The sequence below is a fragment of the Lampetra planeri genome, chromosome 20, assembly GCF_965212315.1.
Source record: "Lampetra planeri chromosome 20, kcLamPlan1.2.h2, whole genome shotgun sequence".
Lineage (NCBI taxonomy): Eukaryota > Metazoa > Chordata > Hyperoartia > Petromyzontiformes > Petromyzontidae > Lampetra > Lampetra planeri.
The window spans coordinates 2,208,151-2,231,786 of record NC_136126.1 but is presented as its reverse complement, the minus strand read 5'-3'; the positions used below and the strand labels follow the sequence as shown (position 1 = coordinate 2,231,786).

Genomic DNA, 23,636 nt, shown 5'->3' with positions numbered 1-23,636 from the left:
CATGAAGAACCAGTGGCATCTACATCTGCAGAACATGAAGAACCAGTGTCATCTACATCTGCAGAACGTGAAGAACCAGTGGCACCTACATCTGCAGAACATGAAGAACCAGTGTCATCTACATCTGCAGAACGTGAAGAACCAGTGGCATCTACATCTGCAGAACATGAAGAACCAGTGTCATCTACAGAACGTGAAGAACCAGTGGCACCTACATCTGCAGAACGCGAAGAACCAGTGACATCTACATCTGGAGGAGTTTATACAACTTTTAAAACCATTCCCCGTGTTTAGTGTACATGCCATACAACATGTTTGGAATCGACAGGAGTAAAGTTGGATTTCGAATAAATCGACTTACGAACACACCTCTGGAAGATAACTTGTTCGTAAGTACAGGAGTTCCTGTGTATATGTACTTTACCTGTTTCCAATTCCCACGAGTGCCATTAATTCAAACTTGAGCACTTTGTGTAATAGATCGGACACACATGTGCATCGTACTCCCCGAAAACCTTTCCTGCTTTGGAACAGGATGGAAGTGTTATTCATCGTTAATGTTGCGTCAAAGTCATTTCATTTAGGACACGGAGAATGAGAATTGTGTGTAAATAAGCTACATGTGACACGTTTCATCCAACCACAGGTAGAATCGGCACGGTACTGTACAAGCATTGTGTAAATCGCAGCAGACGGTGCACTAAGTGTAAATTAAAAGAGAAATAATTCTACTTTGGAAAACGCTTATTTGATGGAATACATTTGTAGCCATGTAAGCCGAGTTATCCTTCCTGCTTTTCATTGGAACCCTGGTAATAGACAATAACTGTGTGCATATCTTACATACCATGACCCGATTTAGTCTTTATTGATTTCCTTCAGATAATGATACACTATATAATGATATATGATACACTATATACACGATATAATGATACACTATGCCACATAGCCCTTTGTTAATCTGCTGCTGGATGAAGGCCTCCCCATGCCACGCAAGGCATGGGGGTTATTTGACCATACTTCACCACGCTTGTCAGGGCAGGTTGGTGAATGCGGGGAACATAGACGGAACATATTACACGTGGAACAATGGATGTTGCTAAACTATCCTCTGCTAGCAACATAGCCCGGCAGCCTATAACACCTATTTTACATGATGGTCAACCCATCTGAGCACTATCCAGGCTCAACCCTACCCTGCTTCACATATCTAATGATATCTGATGCAATCCAGGTGCAATATGGTCTATCATCTGCTGCATCACTGAACCAACCACTGGAACAAGGTCCATATTAAAGAGGAATCACACAAGAGTTACCTTGCCGTCATTGGCTCATGAACGAGTGACAGTTGGCAAATGATAGGAGCAGTCGCTAGCCTTGATATTGATCTGGAGGTTTGCTTTAGTATTGGGTCACGAGGTCTTGTTCTAGCCCAAAGTGGCTGAGTGTTCTGGCCACTAGACCAGAACTAACCCCGAAATAATCGCAGCATGCGTCAATTCCCACGGCTCGCCAGGATAAATTATTTACTCTGCAGATGCACTGCGTGACGCGTCTATGTGCATATAATTCTACTCCCCAGTGAACACAAGACGCCCATATGGAACTTCATCTGAGTAACACGTGTCCCTGTGCTCCCACATGCAGATTGCTCACTAAATTCGCGTAACTTATGAATAGTGAGTAGAAGTAATACACTTACTGTGTACATGTACGGCCAAGTCACCATCAACGTGCCCAATGTCCTCGGATCTCGGAGGCTAAGCAACATTGAGCCTGGCGAGTACTTTGCTGGGCAACCACCAGGGCTTGTCAGGTGTTGCGTGTGACCCCTGTTGTGTACGCGATGGGGTTTCTTCAGCTTCTCCAGTTTCCTCCCACACAAAGTCAAACATTTTTTTTTCTTTTTTCAAAATGACCATTTGCCAAACATCTCAATGTATGCGGGACCCTCCTGAGAAAAAAAAGGGTCCTGGAGACTCGGCGGGTAATTCCTGGGTTAAATGAGAACTGGGATTTGCATGAGTTGTGTGGTTAAAATGTTGCGACACAAAATTGAAAACCACGAAAATTTTACACATCAGAAGTGTGAGAATGAGAGTGCGGGGGGGGGTAACCCCATGCCATGAAAGATAAGAAGACCAAATGGGGGATGTCACTGCCGCATGCGGCCACCTGGGCATGCCACACATTTTCATAATTTATTATTGACGCTGAATCTCCTCCTCCCAGAGAGTACGTCTCGAGGTGACCGAGTAAAAGGGGGTATTGTTTGAGATACTTCCCGAGTAAGGAAGCCATTGCAGACCCAATAAGTAAGACGTTCAAAAACAATATAGTACTGTGAAGACAATATACACGACACATTGAGAATAAACACAATTGAAAAGGCTATAATTTTTCTAACTATTTTGCCCTGGGTGCCTCGCATCCGAGGTCCGAGGGCCCCCCTCACATCAGAAAGGTCATCTGGCGCTTTGACCCGGGTCTCCAGAAACTGTGCCCTTTCAGCACGCTTGGGGGTCGCCGGTTCGATTCAATCTCCCGGTGTGGAAAGTAAAAAAAAATTGACTACGATTTTAATTATCTGTCCACCCAGCAGTATAAAGACATGCACCACAGACCAGCGGCAGGGTGAGGTGTGTGCTGGGGTCAAGTGTGGGCACTCCCACCACTTTGAAGACGTCCGGGAATTGTGTAGGCCAATGTCCTGTACCCTCTAGATCGGGGTTGTCAAACTTAATCTGGCAGCGGGCCGGTTTGGATTCAAACTCACCTCCCGCGGGCCACACAGTTAGTCTCATGAAAACGAAAAGCGCAATTCGGTCTTAATTTACCGATTCAAAATCCGAAAGCGCGGGAAAAGAGAGTTGATTTTTTTTTGCGGCAGGGCGTGCCAAATCCCCTCCTCCGTTTCAATGTTCGGTTTAAATGAAGGTTGCATTTCGGTAAAAAAAACTTTTAAAAAAGAACGTAAAAAATTAAACTAAGTCGTACAAAATAATAACATGCAGGGGGTCAGAGGAAAAGGCTTGGGTGACCGGGTCCGGCCAGCGGGCCGTATGTTTGACACCCCCTGCTTTCGAGAGTGGCTCTCTAAGGCTGCCCTTCTATTTACACTCTGCACCAGAATTGCAGGGCGACACTTTAACATTTCTACCTTTGTACCGTGTCCGTCAAAGCTCCCTAGAGGGAACTCGCCCCATTCTCCTTTGCTGTCCCTCACCCTGGGACTCGCTTTCCACAGCCATCCGTGCTGTCGAATTCTAAGATGGTCCGTTTGAATCCCCACCTCGTATTATCGACTGCCTCCCGCTATAAGATGAAATGCATCCACTTTATCTGCACAGCAGCTTGAGATGCGGTCACATTTAGAGGCGATGTTAACACAATGCGTATCCTGTGGTGATCCCTGTTAACACGCTGAAACAAGGATGTGCATTTGAAGAGATTCTGGATATAGTACGGGGTAATTGTGCTGACATGAAAGTCCCAGTCCATCAAAAACACCCTCTCACGACCGTAACTGCCACAACCAAAAAAAAAAATCTTTAACAGGAAACGTAGCTCAGCCAAGTGTATGTTTCACACTGTATCAACGTGGCGTTATGGGTTCCTCAAAATCAAAACAAAAATGCCCTCGCTTTTGCCGACAAGTGTCCATCGAGTTTGACAAACTTCGCACGGAGCACAAAACGTCACGTGTCCTATTCGCCGGCGCGCGGGGCCTGTGGCACATGCGGATTGTGTGAGCGAGATCGGTGGTGATCGCACGCCAGTTGAATGCCGCGCACAAAAAAAGATTGCAACGGGAAGCGTGTTGGTGGTCAATTGGTCGGGGCGGATGCGTGATGGTCGTATATGCGACGTTGTACCGTGCACAATGTTTACGAGGACTACCCATTGTGTCAGAGAGGAGGCAATTACCAATAGCCGATGGTAACCCGGTAGCTAGCGGGGTGCAAGGGGTTATCCTGCAGTGCTTAGCGCACTGCGCTGGAAACCGGCGCGCTGATTTCGATTCTCGTGTCACGGTCAACATCAGTGGCGAGTGCTGTCTGACCCGGTCATGACCCCCCCGCCCGCCCCCTCTACACTGCTCTTTCACTAATCTGCACTGACCATCTGACCATAGCGTGGTGAAGTATGGTCAAACAACGACATGACCGACACGGCGAGGCCTTCATCCAGCGGCGTATCGACGAAAGGGCTGTAAATTCCGACGTTTTTTATTCGCCTGTTGCAGGAAGTAGTGGTTCAGATTTCCTCTGGGCCAAGACTCGAAGGTGGGATCAATCAAGTAGACCAGGTTGACAAAGGCGGCGGCCGTGTGTGGGTCTCATCCACACTACCCCATCCTGTGGCAACAGTCTGTCCACGTGAATCTGTGTGTGTGTGTGTGTGTGTTAGGGTGGCACGCCAATTCCGGCCAATCTGAGTTCGATTTCCCGGCCATGCGGATAATAAGATCAGTGTCGCGTACAAGGGCCTGCTCAGAACCTCCCGAGGTCTAACCCCGTCTCAAACGAGCATTTTTCAGGTAAATATCAGTAAAAGGGATGCAAATGTGGCCGAGGTGGTGGTGCCCACATGAGTACTGTACTGTAGATTCATAAACTAAGCAGGGTTTGAGCCTAGACAGTGCTTTTAGACGGGTGACTGCCATGCACACACAGGTTGCTATCGGCTGCTACGTGATAAACAGCAAAGAGAGGCAGTGCAGCAACAGTGTTGTACGGTATTTGTATGCGCCTATACGTCTGTGTTGCCCCCACCCCTCGCTTTCTCCAACCCGCGCGCACTCACTGACCAGCGTGGTGAAGTATGGTCAGAGTAGATTATAACCCCCTGGGGCGAGGGAGAGGCCCTCATCCAGCAGTGGATTAGCACGAGTGCTGTACATGTGCAATGAATGCGCAAAGGGGAAATAGTGAGTGGTGACTTCCTAGTAGTAACAAACGCCAGATAGAACCCCAGCCACCCACCCGGGCCCCCCAAAGATCACTTCCCCAATTCGCCCGCTCTGTCCCTGGCACCACCCAAAGCGGACACCACAGCGCTACCGGTTATTTTTTTCGGATAATAAAACGTTCTGGAAAAAAAGACTCACCTCAAAATGCGTTCCCAACCACACCCCCCCGCCCAGGGTGTCAAAAGGGTTTTGAAACATTTTCCCCATACACACACAGACCGACTCAACGTTTGCTTTGGGTTATAAGAAGTTGTGGCGAGTAAGAGGCATCTCGCAAGCGTGTGGCCCGGTGTCTCTCAAAGTTCATACGAATCTTCCCACATACACAAAGACACACACGCGAATCGGATTATTAGAAGCACCAGCCCCACCCCCCTCCCCCTCCATATTTTAATTTCGAAATACAGAGGTTGGGGTTGGTAAAACCGTGCGTCTTATAATCTTGCAAATATACGGATTGCTCAGCTAAATCTAGGGCACGTCTTTGGGCTGGCAATGGTGGGGGGGGAGGTTTGTGGGTGGGTGGTGGGTGCGTGGTAGTAGTGGTGGTGGTGGTCAACCCTCGTTATTTATTTAATTGCCTTACTTTGAGGAAGTTGCAATTCACCGACGCGCGTCTTCCTCTTTACATACAGCAGGAGGAGGAGGGAGGGGTGGGGGTCCCACGTGAACACGAGCCATAGTCAGAGAGAGATTAACCCACGTAAACTACTTTATCTCTCTCCCTATACACCACCCTTCTCTCGCCTCTCTCTCTCTCTGCGCCTCCTTTCACGCTGACCTTCGACCGCACCGACGTGCTAAAGCTTTTCTCTTTCGGTCAGAACCTCACGAAGACCGCCCGGATTGTTCAGCGAGACGCGTCTCCTCTCCGACTCAACCGTTTGCCGGCCTGGTAACAATTTTTTTGTTTCATTGCCATTGTCGCAAATGTTTCGCACGCGATTGCGTGGACGGTACGTTGTGTAGCATTTATTTGTTCGACGTTACTGCCACTTATTGAACGGGTCGCGCACCGAGGGGCCATACGTGACTTCGTGTCTCGTTGCTGGTCAGATGTTAAGGTGGCTCGGCTCTCTTCTGTTCATTTTATTATCAGAAGAAACAACATTTTGCCCCGAACATTATCGCCAATTGTCATATTTATGTGACTCAATTGTCTTGTTAACAATTGCTACTCTATGTTTGCTGTTACGTGCATAATTGTTGTTGTTCTTTTGACGACAGCATACAGTGCGTGTGTTTATCCTGGATACTTCCTCATTGACCTGCGTGGTGAAGTATGGCCAAATGACCCACCATGGTTCACACGGTGCAGGGCAGGCCCCCATCCAGCAGTGGATTTTCATCCAGCATTGGATTGTCAAACGGCCTTCGTAGTCTGTGATGGCCCCTATCACAGACCATCAACACCAACAATTTGTAAAGTGTATGTAACTGCTTGCAAGATTGTCGCACGCATGTTGAACTTCTTTCGCACTGTACGTAGCCAACCGAGCTCATCAGAGATACGGCGGCGGGGCGGGGGAGTAATTTGACGGAGATAATTTTATTGCGTGCGATTTTACGTGCTCTCGTAAAGCGGTTGTCGCTGCACTGCGATACGAACTCGAGGATCTTCAGTTCTATGTATCCCCGGGCCACGGCCAGGATCAGTGGCGAGTGATATATGAACCGGTTCTACTCCCATCTCCTTAACCCACTGACCAGCCCCCGTCGAACGACCTCTAATTATGACCCACACCGCGTGGTGGAGGAGGGAGCCCTTTAATATTGATATAGAAAGGGCGGTGGATTGATATTGTTGAGGAGTCGGGTGCATCACCGTGGTGTGCGCGTGGCATGCTGTTACCAACGAGTGTTACATAACCAAATAGATGGCCCAATTGTTTGGGCTTGATGTGTCATCAACCTGCTTTGTTTTATTAATTGAACTGCTGGAACTGCTATTGGTGGCGTCCGAATGTGACAAGACGTGATCTCAGACGTTCTCCTGATAAGCGTGGGGTTGAATAAAGTATTTTCTAAATGTTAGCTTTTTAGGACTTCTACATCATTAGAAAATGCATTGTTCGCTCAATAACAACAGCTTATATGCATTAGACACCGTACACTAATGTATATTGCATTACTAATATATAAAGTACGTAATAATGTAGCACTATATAATGGCAACGTAATTACCGTAATCTCTGAACATTGAACCTCACTGAGACTCAATAGTATATCTTGATCGGGTACCACGTGGAGATGTCCAGTTCCTAGAAGTACTGTACCGAATAGTTCAGCTAGGAGATGGTTAGCCCTCTCTGGCGATGTTATAATGACGGCTTATTGTTGAAAACGTCAGTCAAGTACACATTGCTATCATGCGGAGTTAATGAATAGTGTTTTTTATTAATTGTACTTCTGCTGGCTTATCATTCACAACACATTCTCTATTTTATTTAATCTATTTTATTAGGCTGTGTTTTTTTTTCTAACGTATGTTTAATGTGTACAGTGTTTATGTGTATATTAGCCTTAATTTCTTACTTATGAGGCTCATTAGACCACGTTTTTACAAAGCACAGTTGCTGAGCACAGACTCAAAGTCCAAAAGAGCCAAATGGCCAGAAACAAACATCCAAATTGAAGGTGTAATTTCAAAAGTGACAACGATTGAGCAAGGTTATACGAATACGGGAAACAAGACCATGTGAGGCAGAGCATGGAAAGAAGCAGAGAGATAAGTCAGTTTATTATGAAGCAGAGATAAGTGTTGTGACTTGCCGTGTGGTGGTCGAACACAGTGGGGCCTGGTAGAGACCGAGTGATCAACATGGGTGGAGGAATCAATAAAGTGGAAAACATAGGAACATTAAAAAATATATCTTTTGTTCCTGGATTATTACTTGCATATGGGACACCTGATTTGGAACGGCATCCGTGGTATGGGGTAACCGTGGTAGCAGCGCTAAAAGAGTGAAACGGAGGTGACTGACCGCCTGTGAGCAAGTGACAGGAGCGAATCAGTGAGCGCTGTAACGTCGGTCAAATGTTGAAATCTTATCAGGATGGCACGGACTGGGGTGCTCCGTCCCAAATATGACAACTTTGTCCGAATGTACACTCGGTCTAGTAGCCGTTCGAATGTTCAACTCTGCCTAGGAGTCGATGATCGTTCATCGGAGTTAACGAAACCTTGTGGTGGGGGGACCACTCCTGTCGCATTCCTCTCTCCCCACCGGCCGTGCAGAAGCCATGGAGGAAGAGGGCAGGTTGTGGCGGCAGTGTGCCGCGTGGCTGGTGGCCTGCAGGGTTCTACCCCCCAGCCACCGCGCCGTGCAGGATGACTCGCAGGTGTTCGAGCTCGCCCAGGTGCTGCGCGACGGGGTCCTCCTCTGCCAGCTGCTCAACAACGTCGAGCCGGGCAGCCTGCCCCTCAAGGAGATCAACCTTCGTCCGCAGATGTCCCAGGTGAAGCGCGCGACCAGGTCACGTGGCGAAGGGAAGCTATAATAGAGGGGAGGGGAGGTTTTGGGGGGGTTAGAACGCGTAAATATATAAATGTGTCGTTAAACCTGCCACCACCCGACACGGCTAATTAGTAAGGTTTATCACGTGAACATAACGTGGCAATGAGTTACTGGTACAGCAACACTGGTGTGTTGGAAAGCAACGACACGTTTATATTTACGCGGAGCTAACCAACAAAAAATGTGATGATAATGGTCGCGAAAGCCTACGTGTTAAAAAGAAGGGAATCCGTTCGTAGACTTTCCGTACGGGGGGTATGGTTAATCTCAACCACTTTGGGTTGCCACCTTTGAGGTGGTGCATAAACCGGCACAGGTCGCGAGAAGGAGAGTGTCTCGCGGTAGCAGATGAGGAGAGGGCTACGTGGTAATGGGTCGGCTAGAGTGGTGTATCATTATGCAACTGTGCAAAAAACTGGGGACTTTTAATGTCCTTGGAAGGTTTTCAGATTTCCCACGACAAAGAGGATGATGCTGGGAAAAAGCAGAATAGGTAGCAACTCCGGTGGCTACATGAGGCCTAACCGCTTGGAAATGGCCCGCACACGATATTTAATCGTCACTGCAAACATTGTAAGCGGCACTAATCTGGTACTGGAGGTGAATATTGTTTATCTGACAACAAGACTGAGTTGAAAATGTTCACGTGCTGAGTCACTGCAGTTACGGAAGTGGCTGCAGTGTGTGTTGCTGTGTGGTTGCCTGCCAAAGGTAATTGATTGAAAGTCCCATCCGACCCACAGGGAGAAAATGGCTCCACACCTTTTGCATCCTAATTTGGTGAAGCAGCATGGGGTTGTGGATGGTTGGTGGCGGTGGTTTATGGTGATTGAGTGGATGCTGTGTGGTGGCGGTGGATGGTGTTGGTGGGTAGTGGTGGTGGATCGGGGTGCTGTGGTGGCGAGATGTCAACTCCCTCGCCTGCTATGCAGGAGGTCGTGGGCTCAATCCCGACCTTGACTCCTGCTGTATATTTGGAGTTTGCGTGTCTCTCTCTCTCCCCGTGGTCGTGTGGATTTTTATCCGGGTTTTCCCTCCGCATTTAGAAACATGCGTTTAGAGTATTTGGTTATTATAAACTTCTACGTGATAAGCAACTTCTTTGAGCTATCATTTGAGGCCAGGTCGTTTCTGAAAAAAAGAGCTACATAGCTCAGTGGGCATTGCCTGGTAAAATTTAATAAAAAAAAATTCACATCGTTTTATAGTAGCGCTGAGTGTAGATTGGGAGTGGGCGGTGGTAGTTGTATCGGGGCAGCGATATGGCCCAGCGGCAAAGCGTTCGCCACTTGCTGGAGAGGTTCGTGGTTCGCACCCGACAGGCCACCCCGGTTACTACGGCGGGCGCGTTGACCGTGGAATACCGTTCGCCGCCCGCTTCACGGGGAATGTTCAAGATCCCCTGACATCATTCGAAATGCGGCGCGTGTGCCGGAATCGCGGCCCAAATTTCACAAGTTCGAAGAGTGATCCCACAAATTACCCTGAGCAACTTCGACCCCCCCCCCCACCACCACCGTGAAACTCCTGCAGACCGCGTCCGTGAAACGCAGCGCCTTCGCGACAGCCTCGCTCTATTAAATATGGCGCGAATGCACAAGTGTACAAAATAATGATCGCGTTGGTTGCGGTGGTGGTTGAGGAGGGTTGTGGTTGGTTGGTAGCGGCGGTGGGTTGTGCTTGATGGCGGCGAGTGGTGGTGGTCGTGTGGGCTGTTGGCTTCGTGGCCTGGGGGGGGGGCCGTGGGCTTTTTTGGTTCTGTTGCGTTTTCTGGATTTCCCTGGGGCCCTGCTGGTGCTGGGACTCTTTGCTGACTGTTGGCTGAACGCGCCGCTGTGTTCCCGCTGTGGTGGTGTCCATCCCACGTTGATACCATTGTTCCCTTTATTCTTCCCCCGTGATCTCTTCTGAGAGATCATTACAAACACGTGTGTATTCTTGGTTCTTTCGGTAAAGTCACGTAAAAGGGAAATAATAAAATAATATAAATATATTGAAATTTTTTTATTTCTGTTATATTATTTTATTATTAATAAAATAGTATTAATATACTTAAAGAAATATACTTATATTCTATTATTTTATTATTTCCCTTTTACGTGACTTTACCGAAAGAACCAAGAATATGAATCCCTGCAGTCACGAAAGCTTTAAATCTAAATTTAAACACGTGTGTGTTTAGTTTGTTTAACACGTAGGCTTTCGCGACGAATATTATCCATAGTAGAGGTTTTGTTGGGTTAAATCGCGTAAAAAAAACCTTGATTATGGATGTCTTTAGTTTGTTGTCCTCCCGCACCTCCGATTAGCACGGTTGGCTACGTACGGTGTGAAAGAAGTTCAACATACATACCTATATATGTGCATGTTTGAATTTCCTGGATATTCTCAAGTCCATTTGAGATGTCGCAGCATTTTAACAACAAATAAGTGCACGCACATCCTCATTCTTGTGACCAAGCGAGCCTGAATATTTAAACTTTTTCAAGGGAGACCTCGGATACAAACAACAACAACGTTGGGAGAGAAATATCGATGAACAGTGCAGTACATGGGTATCATCGGTACAAGGCAAATTTGGTGTGGATTAAAAAAAGCTTTGCATTAAAATTGATTACGGAAGTAATAAGACCTATTTTTTGTATTTAGAACATATGGGCCTTCACATCATACAGGATTTAAAAATCACTTACATAAATTTTACCCAAATTATGAATCCTAATGCTTCTTCAGGATTGATTCTCAAATTGAATGCCTATCCTTAATCATGGCAATTCGTTGAGTTCGTGTGCTAGGGTAGGGGGATTGTTAAATGCTTAATATTAAATAAGAATTACTTAAAGTGCTCTGTCAATCCATTGGTGGATGAAGCCTTCTCCACACCGTATCAGTCACAGGGATTTTTAGACGATACTTCGCCATCCTGGGTTAAGTGAAGGGGGCAGAAGGGGGTCGATTTAGATATTGCTCACCACTTATGTTCGCCATGGTAGGGATTTAATTCTGAACGCCGGGTTAAGAGCATCGTGCGCTAACCACGAACCAACGCGCCAATGCACCACTCCATATACGGCACGGGGTTTCAAAAGTGGTGAAATGATACACGACTTGTAATGCGTAAGAGTACTTCAATGTTAAGCATGTCATTAGCATTCCGTATGCTTTGCGTATCACTGCGCGCATCCAGTACATCGTATGGATGATTGTGGTTTCAGTGATTGTTGTTTAATTCTAGTGATGATTCTAGAAGGGCTAAAACGTCGCGCCAAGAAACAGCAGTAGCCTTTTTTTTTCCAACATCCACGTTGTGTTGTTGCTTTGTTGTGCTCTTGCACCACTGCCAACACAGTATCATCAAATGCACTGAATGTTTATAATGTGCTGGGCATTGACCACACACTTACATAGATCATTTTACTTACACGCACGGTTCGTATAAATACGAAATGTTTACTGATATCAGGTCAAAGTCAAAATGTATCAACCAATGTGTTCTCTTTTTTTACATCACCATTTCACGAGACAGTCACAAGGAGTGCGTTGTGCGAATCCTTTGTCGCATTGAAGAACAATGAACACAACACTCAGGCATTGCGATGCATTGTTGCTAATCCAGGCTTAGCACGAAATTAAAGACCCATTAACTTCATACGCACAGAATCCATTGCAGAAATTGCTTCATTTGCTAGGTAGACCCGTGGCTAAGTGTGCGTGTAATTTACGTCTCGGCAGCGGTCATTACATTTTCGGGAAATAACTCGTTAGCACGACCCGTTAAAACCGATTCTTGTACGAAATGGCCTCTGTCGTTTCACTCGCGCGAATAACGTCGCTGGGATCTTCTCAGGGAGATGGATGTTTTGATTTGCGCTGGGAGAACCCTAAGTGCTGTGAAGCTGTCATACCCAGGTCTCCAGCCTCAGCTGTGGGTCGGCAATAGCGGAAAATAACGGAGGGACGTTAGTCTCCACAATGTGCATCTGGCAGGCTACTTGAAAGCTTGCTTTCGGCTAATTCACTGTGATGGCTGCCGTGTGGATCAATACACGCCGGGTATTGATCTACGCCCATGTACATCGTCAGCCGTGCTCTATGCACTGCCGGACGAGGACCTCTCCGAGCCGTCGCCATCTCTCACGAATGCAACACGCCGCACGAGTTTATCTTGTCGCTCCAATCGTGCGGGTAAATTGCTGTACTCGTGATACCCGGCGACCTGAGTTTGAATCCCAGCCACGGCTCACATCAGTGGGGCACACCGCCCACCTTCGCCAACCCAGGCACTGACCAGCGTGGTGAAGTAAGGTCAAACAAACCCCCGTGACTGATGCTGCGTGCAACAGTGGATTGATACACGGGCTGTAAATGATCATTGTCACTTGTTTTTTGACTAACCATCAAACAAAGACAGTCGCCGCATCGCGCGGTTTCTGGAACGCTCTTCCTTCGGATATTCGGAAGTCACTAGGAGCTAATGCACATTTGCATTTAGATTTAAAACTAATTTCTGTAGAACTGCTTTGTGTGTTTAGTTTGTTGTCCTTCCCCCGCACGTCCGGTTAGCACGGCTGGCTACGTACCGTGCAAAAGAAGTTCACCATACATACATTATGACGATAATTGTTCTTATGTTGCATGTACATCATCACCCTTTGTCGATTCCATTGCTGTGTGAGGGCCTCTCTCTCCGCCGTGCGTTCCTGTCTCTAATTTCGTAGAGGTCATAAGACAATGACATCAATTCACTGACGGCACGACCTTTCTGCCTCGGCAGAAGGGGTCGCGTGTGCCGTTCAGGATCTTTGGGACATATTTATACTGAACTTTTTTCGCACCGTACGTAGCCAAGCGTGCCAACCGGAGGTGCATGTGGAAGGACAAACAAATCCAACGCAAAAAGCAGGATCTGTAAGTGTCGTGCAACACTAAAGGGTCACCAGTGTGCCTGTGTGACGGCTGCGACTCGCAGTGAAAAGAAACGAAGAGGCTTTCTCGGCCCTCAATCTGAATTAAATGAGTCAGAATCGCACGCACGAGCGTGTGGGTGGGTGCGTGTGTTGGGGAGCGGTGGCACGGTGGTTAGCGCGCTGGCGATTATCTGAACCGGTCCCGGGCCTCTCCTAGGTCGACTCAGCCTCAAATGAGTAACCTGGTGCGATGTGTATAGTGCCAGCCACCCACCCCCTCGTGTGCCGTGCCGGTCTTCATAGGTGGTGCTCGCTGACAGCAGTTGCACCAAAAGCCTGTTCAGGCTACACGGGGGATTTTCATCTTGTGCGAGGGCGTGCGTGTATGTTTCTGTTCGCGGGAACTGATGTGTTTGGTTGTTATGAAGTAACGTGCCAAGTGGGCGACAAGAGAGATAAGGCGGTGGGTGAGGTGGTCAAGTTAGCGATGGAAATTCTGCCGGCGGTCCAGGTCGCATGCGGAGAGGGATAGGGTTTTGCTGTCTGCAGCTGACGTGATCTGCAACAGTGGGAAACATTCCCCCACCTCATTACTCTCTACACAATGCATTTTTAACAATGTCTGAATGCATATGTATGTATGTATATCTAATATTGTACTGTAACAAAAGTCATTGGTAAAGACAGATCTGAATGTCCTGTAAGTTTTAACTTCCTTATTTTAGTTATAATAAATATTAATTCTTATTTTCTAATAAATAACATTAATTTGATGCCTCCTTGCTGAGCTGCTTTAGAATCCTCTGGACCGAACTGCTACCATCCAATAATTGACAATGGCATGAGGCCATCGCTACGACCACGGCTATTGTTCCCATTAACGTCACTCATGGATTCTTCCATTCATGTTGAATACTCCGAATATATAGGCATCGTCAGGGTAGTTGTCGGCGAGGGAGATAAACATCTCCTCGCCACCGTGAGATAGTATCTCTGTGTAGATGTCTGAAAGAGTCTGTGTGGATGTATGTATGTGTGGGGAGCGGTCGTGTAGTGGTCAGCGGACTGCGCTACAAACCCTGCAACCGGGGATCAATTCCCACTAACAGCCACCAGTGACGATTATCTGAACTGGGCCTGGGCCTCCCCTAGGTAGACTCAGCCTCAAATGAGAACCTCGTGCGGTGTGTAAACATCGACACTTTGGAGACAAAGGTGGCCGGGTGTGGTGCTGGTCACGCATCACCTCGTGTGCCGACATGGCCGACACGGCACACGAGGTGTGGGGCCGCAAGTTGCCCCAATAGTCTGCTAAGGCTATACGGGGGATCTTTGGCTTAGTATACGCATGTGCGGGTCGTGGAGGTCATTTCACCATACTCTACCGTACCGGTCAGCGCAGGTTGGTGTATACGGGGAACATGCAAGGGCTGCAAATGATTATTTTGCACGCGACCATTTAAGTTAAATATTATTCGTGTATGTGCATTTATATATATGTGTGTGTGTGCGTAATGTACGTATCAATATTCACACATTGCGTTTTTATGAACTTGACATCCGAGCGTGCGGCTGTTCTTCCCCACCATTCTCCCAACCGCTCCTCCCACAGTTCCTGTGCTTGAGGAACATCCGCATGTTCATCAACACCTGCGTCAACAGATTCGGGATGCACCACACCGAGCTCTTTGACCCGTTCGACCTCTTCGAAGTGCGGGATTTCGCAAAGGTAAGACGAGCACCTTTGGTTGCCGACCCCTGATCATGGTCAATTCACCACTGGATAAAAAAAATCTTACGATGTAGCAGACCACCTGGACACTTGGACGCGAGTTGATTTAACCCACCTCTCGGATGCGATTCCTCTTGTTTGGCTGCCATTCCGTCGTTAGACTCGACCACCGTCGTTCTAGCCATGGATGTGTCCTGCCAAAGCCACGCTTCTCTTTAACAGTCAATGTGATTGATGATGGTGTCTCAAACTTACGTGCATTCTTTAAACAAAGACCTCACATATCTCTAAAATAAAAATAAAATATAATTTCTACCAGGTAAGGCCTACTGAGCTCCATAGCTCTTTTTCAGAAGTGACCTGGCCGCCACAAGTTATAGCTCAGTGAAGTGGATTATCTCCATGTGGAAATTTATAGCAGCCAAATACTCTGAACGCATGTTGATTCTAAATTTTAAGGGAAAAAAACGGGGGACCCCTTAAACTGGTCCCAGGTTTAATCCTGGTCCCAGCTGCCAGAAGCTGTATGAATTAGTGCCACACTTTGACATGGCTTCGATAGTGATGCCAGTAATGACTCAAGTTCAGCACCAGGGTATGGGTGCCCACATTCCATGAGTCACAATAGTCTCCAGGATTGTCCTCAAATTCCATTCTGTGCCCCCCCATCCATCTCCCCTTCCTCCCCTCTTAAAATATTTTAGAATTAATTTTAATGCAGGCATGGCTCAACGTGGACCATTTAAAACAAACGTCTGTTATATGTATCGCATTTCACAGTGTGCTTCTTCTTAACACTAACACGGCTGGAAAGCTGAGCCAAGTGAAGGAAGTCACGTCTGGTAACGCTGCTAAAAGCATGCTGCGCGATTTATTTATGCATTCTGGCCAAATGCTGATCTTGCTTGCGATCTCCCATGGGGGACACGGTCTCATTGGTGCAACTGAGCCAGCCCACTTGTATTGAATGTGGAAACTTGTCATTCATGCGTGGCCTTTTTGCTTGCACAAAAACACCTGGGAAATCCGTGACATGTGAATGTGTGATTGCTCAAACAACATTTTATTTTTGTTCCATCACCGATAAGACACCAACACTGGGGGTTCTAAAACAGTTACGTCGTATCTTGCCATTCGGCAGCTGAGACATGTTTGTAATGATACATGCACTGGCATTTAGGAAGCTAAATTGAGTTGTATGACCATACTTCACCGTGCTGGGTTGGAGAAATGGGCGAGGGTCCGAGGCCGGTTGAGATGTTACTCGTCGCTGAAGTTAGCCCTGGCTGGGAATTGAACTCAGGTCTCCGGCACCATAGGGCAACGCGCTAACCACTCCACTACCACTTCACCCCTCCACCCGCTACGACTGTAACACCCTAAATGTAGGAGGAAGAAACGAGACACGCGTGTGCTTGCACACAAAGACAAAAATTCCCCATGTAGCCTTAACAGACTGTTGGGGCACGTGCTGTTGACATACCGCACCAGGTACTCATTTGAGGCTGAGTTGACCTAGGGGAGGAGGCCCAGGACCGGTTCTGATAATCGTCACTGGTGTTGGCCATGAGTGGGAATCGAACTCGGGTGGCTGGGTTCATAGCGTAGTGTGCTAACCGCTGCACCACCACTCCCCACGTGCTTGCACACACACACAAAGAAAGATGTCCCATGTTTAGCCATGCCGACTGTTGTGGCGAGCACCTATTAGGGCTGAACAGCCACACAGAGGGGTCATCTGGCCTGCATTGTGCACAGGCATCATCATTAGTCTCCCCGTTGCTGCTGTTTACACGCAGCACCAAGTTCTCATTTATGGCAAAATCAACCGAGAGGAAGGCCCCGGAAAAGTTCAGATACCAATTGCCACTCATGTTATTCGGGTTTTGCGCGAAACACTTCACCACTAACACGCGCTCGCATCACACAATTTGTATGACTCGTGTTATCTCTGAGTTAAATCGGCAACAATTACTTAGAAAATAAAAAAAATATTGGCCCGCATTAAATATCCCTGAATGCACCCAATCTCATCGGATCTTGGAAGCTAAGCAGAATTGAGCCCGATTCGCAAGTTGGAAGGGCACCCAGCAGCGCTTGCCAGGTGTTATAGGCGTGGGGATGCAAGTTGTGCGTCAGGAGGTGCCAGCGTCGTACGCCACGGTGCTGGGCTGTTCTCTGGGTCATCCGGTTTCCTCCCTCTTGCAAGCGATCGCACTGGGCGAGGTCTTCAATTAAAAATAAAATTCAAATTAATCATGTTTCATTTACCAGCCTCTGGGTGTTCAAGATGAAAGCTTTTGAGTAGCATATTGGGTTAAAAAAAATCAGGCAAGATGAGACTGGTTTTGATTTTATTTACATCATATCAGCAAGGTGTGTCCCATTGAAACCGTTGTCATAGTCCAACCTTATCCTTTCCTGGGAAAATACTAGGCATTTTTGCCAACGTTTAGGCAGCTGAACCATGCAAGATTGTTTAAACACGTCAGCAAAATGCATACGTTCTGTCTTTGCAGGTATTCAATTAGAGGTATAGAAGCTGATGGGTAACTGCCAAGACAAAAGCCATTTTGTTCTTAGCTAATTCCGTAGTCCCCTTTGCTCTGGTTTGTGAGTTTAAGTTTTGGGCGGTGCCTTTGATCAGTTTGGTCGGTTTTCTATCGAGTAAGTCCCTAATAGCAACACAACCATATTCCAAAGTTCAGCTCATATTGGGTCAGCTTTACGAGCGTTACCATTACCCCCCCATCCCTTTGCAGAAACAGACAGAAGGAGTAATTGCATTGATGCTTTAATCCCTATTTGGAAAGTGTGATGAAAGGAATGAGAAATGCCCATCTGCCAGAATTCCAGCTGGAGCGTTTGCATTGGCCCCATACATTTCGCGGCCCACAAACTTCGCCGTAATTCAAGTTTCCCTTATTTTAAATGACTTTCACGAATCAGGAAGCCGGCCGGGCCTTGGCGAGAGACTGATAAGAGAGCAACACAGAAAAAAAAAACCCAGGATCAACTTCCGCTGCCGCCTCGCCTCCGCGGGCCCACTGCGGTTTTTAAAGCGGCAGCGTACGCACCGCCCTCACGGCTGCTTTTTGTTTGTTTAATCGAGTCACAGATCCTTTATTTGCTTCGTACTTAGTCATCGGCTCTTGCCGCTTGCTGCTGAAAAGGCAAAAGCAAAAAAATAATTTTTATATATCGGGGGAGCGTGGAAGCGTAGCCTATTAAACGGTCGCATCCTGCGTTGGGAGATTGCATTGAGGACACCCCTAAGGGGACATAAAATAAATAATAGTGCAAGTTGAAGACAATAATTTCGCTGATGATGTGCGTTGCAATCGAAACCCAACTTGTGATATTTTTAAAATAAAATATAGGCACAACTCCGCTCTATCTCCACATATAGATAACATTCATACATATGCAGTATTATTTCTTAGTCCATTAGCCTACTTTCCCAACTAATATTATTCAGCAGACTTGTTTTACGAAGCACAATGTGGACCGATTTTGACCTTCTGGTTCTCATCAGGGGAGGTGGTGGGGGGCGAGAGGGGGCGAGGAAAGAGGTCACCCAGCCCATCATCATCATCATCCCTGCTGCTTGATAAAATTAGTACCACTTTAGGGAAATCAACTATGGCATTGAAAATGAGACACTGGTCCCCACCGGATGGGATGTGAAATTTCCACCGCCGATGCACCGAACCGCCACTACCCAACCCGCGCACGACGGAGCGGGGAGCCGCTGACTCGGCTCTGTCAGGAGTTGCAGCCTTGAGGGAGGCGTTGAGAGGAAATGTCATTGGGCAACTCGACGTCTGCTCCTAACTGGCCCTGCTGGGGGCAAGGAAGGGAAGCTGGTTTCTGGGAAGAGCCTCATTCCTCCGGCCCGCCGCTGCACTAATCATAGATGTGCATGAAACCCGTGACCCATTCTCACATTTACTGCAGGCGCGTGCGTGCCTGTCACGGCTCGTGTCCAGCCGCATGTTTTTTTTTTTCACAGATGTATACAGAGAGGAACCAAGCTGGAACTTTTTATTATTTTTATTATTAAAACCGATTCAAAGAATATTATTCTTTTCAGCCATTCGTCAATCCACTTTCGAATGAAGTGTTCTCCGCCCCATGTTGGTCACGTGGATTTGTTTGACCATACTTCGCCCCGCTGGCCAGTGTGACTTGGTGATGGGAGGTGGTGTCCATGCCCGGTGCAGATTTCTCTCGCAGGGTTTTTGCCCGATTCTTGGCGCTTGCATGGCGCGCGCTTACGATCGCGCGTTGGTGAATTGACCGCTTACCGCGCACGCAAATGATATGCAAACGAGATGCTGATTTTACATCCAGTTGAACGGAGCGATGGGAAAAGCTAAATAAGTGGGAAAAATTGCAATCTGGTCGATAAACATATAATTGCAGCTCCCAAATCACAACAATCCATAGAACCGCTGCGAGTGTGGTGATTGTTCCAGACGGAACAACGGGCGGCGCATTTATTGCGTGGGACGAGGTGATGGCGCAGCCAGTTAGCGCGCCCTTCGCAACGAACGTGGCCGTTCATTTCCCACCTCGGCTCGCATCGGTGGAGATTGATATCCGAACCGGTGCACTGGCGCCCCTTCAGCACCGGCCGTGGCACGATCCTCGCGGTCGATGCCGAACGGGAGGAGGCCTTAACTTGGCGGTGCGATCGACAAATGTGGGTCATTTTAGAATGAACCGATAGCTCTGACCGGAGGTCCTCAAATTCCCTTTCCCTTCCAAGCGCCGCCACCACAGCAGAATTGTTTCGAGGTGGATGGGAGAGATGCCGGTCGATGGGGGTAGGGGGGCATTAAAAAATACAGAGGGGGGCACGGCACAACGTCAAACCTTAAACAGATGCGGTCTGCTTTTGTCCAACGTGCGTTCTCCGGCTCTCTTCCACTATGTAGATACTGTACCAGTAAGAATTTAGAACGTGGGGGGGGAGGGGGGCTGACCTGTCAAGAGGGGGGCTCTGCCCTCCCAGCCCCCCCCCCCCATGCTATTAGGCTGCCCCTTCCCATACCCCTCAAATGATCTCAAGCTGTATTGAGATAATTTCTCACTGAGCAGAAATGAATGTGGACTTTATGATTCAATTGACTAAGTGGGAATTGCTAACTCTGTGTACCCCGTGTCTACCCCGTATTTACCCTGTGTGTACACTGCGTGTTCCACGTGTGTTCCCCGTGTGTGCCCGTGTGTTGACAGGTGATCAACGCACTCTCCAAGCTCTCGTACTCCGCTGTGGTGCAGAAAAAAGGCATCGGGTAGGAATGGCTATCGCAACCTCGAACCCAAACAGTACCACGAACCCTGACCTGAATCATCAACATCATCATCATCGATTTCTCATTTATTATGTCGGCCGAATGCTGATGCAGCGTTTAGCGGACTGGGTTAAGAACCCAGCGGCCTGAATAATTTTCTCAGCTACAGCTGACATCAGTGGCACATTATATATCATCAAATAGATTCTGGACAAAAGCGACTTGTTTATAGAAGACCCGTGTGCCACAGCTGTTACAGGCCGTGAATACAAACATTGAGGAACACGTAAAAGCTAAACGGAGACGGGCGTTAAGAACGCAGTAACGTTATAATTGGACAGTGAGTCGGATGGGAGATGCGCACTCACCAAAGTTATTCGAAGTGACGTTTGGAGACGTCCCCCCCCCCGTCCCACCCCCCCAAAAAAATACCAAACATGGTATTCAAACGATAAACAACAAACGGAGGAAATATTTCACCATCTCGGATTTACGTTCCGCGACACACGCTACCTCTCTCGCCCCAAATGGGGCAAACATTGTCACGGGGCGATTGCACAGCTCTGAGAAGCGTCACGGTTGACGATGACCGTGAAACGCCTGTGTCACCCCCAGCTTTCCCCTGCGTCGTCATGAACGCGTGCGCTCACGCGGCTACCCGCCAGTCTCGGGTCTCTCGTCGTTATTCCGGCGGCACAGGGAACGGGGGTCCGTTGCGCAAAAAAGACCGAGCGGGAAAAAAAGACGACGCCGCGATTTTGAAATTGTCTCCGTCTCGTCGCCCACGCTCCCTTCCGCAGTGGATTTCCCAGCCAGGACCTGGAAGATGACGAAGACATCTATCACAGCCTGGAGGAGATGGCCGAGTGAGTAATTTTCCCTGTTCGCGGCTTCTCAGAACCCGTCCTCCTCTTTCTCGTCCTTCTCACTTCTAAAACTGCAACAGTTGCCTCGTCATCGTGGAGACGTTTGACGTGGTTGTCGCGAGACGTGGACTCTGAGTCATTTCCCCAACTGTCTGTTGTGGTTTTTTTTTTTGCGTGACAACACAAGAGGGCATTCGAGGGACGTGTGCGATTTTTGATTCCTCTTTCATCCATAATAGATAATAATAAAAAAATCACCTATGACCTAATGACCTCTTGCCGAAGCTAAGCAAGTTTGACTCTGGATTGTGCTTGGATGGGCGACCACCGTGCACAAACAGGTTGTTGTAGGCGGCGGATTCCTCTGCGTGGCCCAGCAGAGGTCAGTGCAGCAATATACGTAGTTGTCAAGGCCGTAGCCATGGAGTCAACATTGGGGGGACCAAATCTTCCAGGGGGTCTGGGGGTGCGCCCCCAGAAAAAAAAATCTAAATCTGAAAACGAATTTTCTGCCAATTCCTGCCTAAAATATTAAAAACTTAACTAACACACAGGATGGACTTTTTTTATTTTTTACAATAATGTCTAAGAGTGTATTGTATTACATTGCTCTGTTTTTTTCTTTTTTTACCTTTTATTGTTTCATTGTATGTAATGGCAGAGATTCGGGATTAATAAAGTACAACCATAACCACAATCATATGAACAGAAATCTATTTTATAGCAATATATTGGGGGGGGGGGTACATTTTGAGCATATTTGAATATTGGGGGGGATGTGTTCCCCCCAACATATGTTATAATTACTTCCTTGGTAGTTGGTGGTGTGGCCCTATTACCCCCCCCCCGGTCGTTACGATTGATGGCAGCGGTAACAACATCACAGCCAGCGCCTATTTGTGGAAACCAAAAAGTGAGTTGAAACACGACGCAGCGTCATGAATCATAGGGACTCTGGAGGGGCTTTGTACAAAAGTGAAAATAACAAAGTTCCGAAATAAATTAAATAATGAATCAATGTAATTTCGGAGCACAATGCTCTACCTGGGCTGCCAAATGTGACATCGGGGTTCACCATGAGTTTGCCTGACGTTTGTATGTACGTTGAACTTCTTTCACACCATACGTAGACAACCGTGCTTATCGTAGGTGTGGGAGTAGGAAAATAAACTAAACAGTTGTTTAGAAATTTGTTTTCAATCTAGATTTAAAAGTCCACAGCTCAAGTGATTTCCTATTATCGGAAGGAAGAGCTTTGCAGATAGCTTCGGAAGAACATCTGAAAGAGCTCGATGTACTGACCGTCTTTTTGCTATACCAGCCAAAAGCCGCCGCCGCGAGTGTGACCGGAGTTTGCGTGATGGTGGTTTATGCTCCTTCACGAGATCATAATTCCCCACTGTCTCTGTGCAGCGCAACTAAACTGGGTTCATGATCACTAAACGTTCATCTCCACAATTACAGGTGAACGAGTCCACGGTCAGGCAGGCTCGTCTCACGTTTTACCCCACAGCGGTGATTGGGATCGCCAAAATTTGGGCTCTCGATTCAAGATTCAAAAATGTCTCTTTTGTCCAGTTTCTAAAGTCTCTTGGTTTTTTTTTATTTTCTCCTCGTTCAAATTTCCGCCCGTTGTTTGTGGATTTTTTTTTGCACCATTTCGCTGTATTTGTCACGTCCGCAAAAAAATTGCATGAATGTAAGTGGTAGTGGGAGTGGCGACCAAAGCTGAGTTTAAAAAGAGAATGATGAATAGACTCGACAAGAACCTTGGTGAATGTTTAGGATGAAACCAGTTGTTTCAATGTTGTCCCTTTGCCTTGCACCAACTTGGCTACATTTCGTGCAGTCGTCTGCATGGCCTCGACTTGCCTCATGCGGTCACTTTCCTTCCCAGAGGTTCGGCGATGTTTCTTGTATCTTTAAGGTGTCAAAAGTGCAATTCACCTTATTCCAAAGTACGCTAAATGATCGTTAAACTTATAGTCGAGGTCTGTAAAATTGTTAATGTTTTTTAGTTTTTTTTTTTGCATTTGGTACGCGGCATTCTTTTTAAAGCTCGATCATCAGATTTAGTTGTCATTCGTTTGGAACGTTTATGTCTCTAAGATAATTTAAGGAGTTAATTGATTTGTTCATCTGATATTCCAACCCCAGTTCTCCCTAAAAAAATAGACACAGTCTCTCTCACCTCCTTCCATCCCAGTTCTCCTTAAAACAAATAGAGACGCGGTCTCTGTCACCTCCTATGGTCGTGAATAAGATGCTCGCTTACTAGCTTGTTGAGATACGAAATCCTTTATGATCACACTGAGCTGACATTTATCGGTGCATT

General features: G+C 47.3%; 1 protein-coding gene and 1 long non-coding RNA gene across 2 annotated transcripts in view; one reads left to right on the top strand and one right to left on the bottom strand.

Annotated features, from left to right (window-relative positions):
- The window catches only part of LOC144724272 (uncharacterized), a 213,456-nt gene that overhangs the window by 40,520 nt on the left and 149,300 nt on the right, over positions 1-23,636 (bottom strand). The window lies entirely within an intron of this gene.
- Positions 5,605-23,636, top strand: part of LOC144724265 (guanine nucleotide exchange factor VAV3-like) — a 42,563-nt gene continuing 24,531 nt past the window's right edge. Inside the window, exons 1-5 of the mRNA XM_078603248.1 lie at positions 5,605-5,873; positions 8,217-8,437; positions 15,016-15,132; positions 20,377-20,435; positions 21,236-21,301. Of these exons, the coding sequence (XP_078459374.1) occupies positions 8,222-8,437; positions 15,016-15,132; positions 20,377-20,435; positions 21,236-21,301 (458 nt within the window). The 5' untranslated portion in view covers positions 5,605-5,873; positions 8,217-8,221. The remainder of the gene's footprint in view (positions 5,874-8,216; positions 8,438-15,015; positions 15,133-20,376; positions 20,436-21,235; positions 21,302-23,636) is intronic.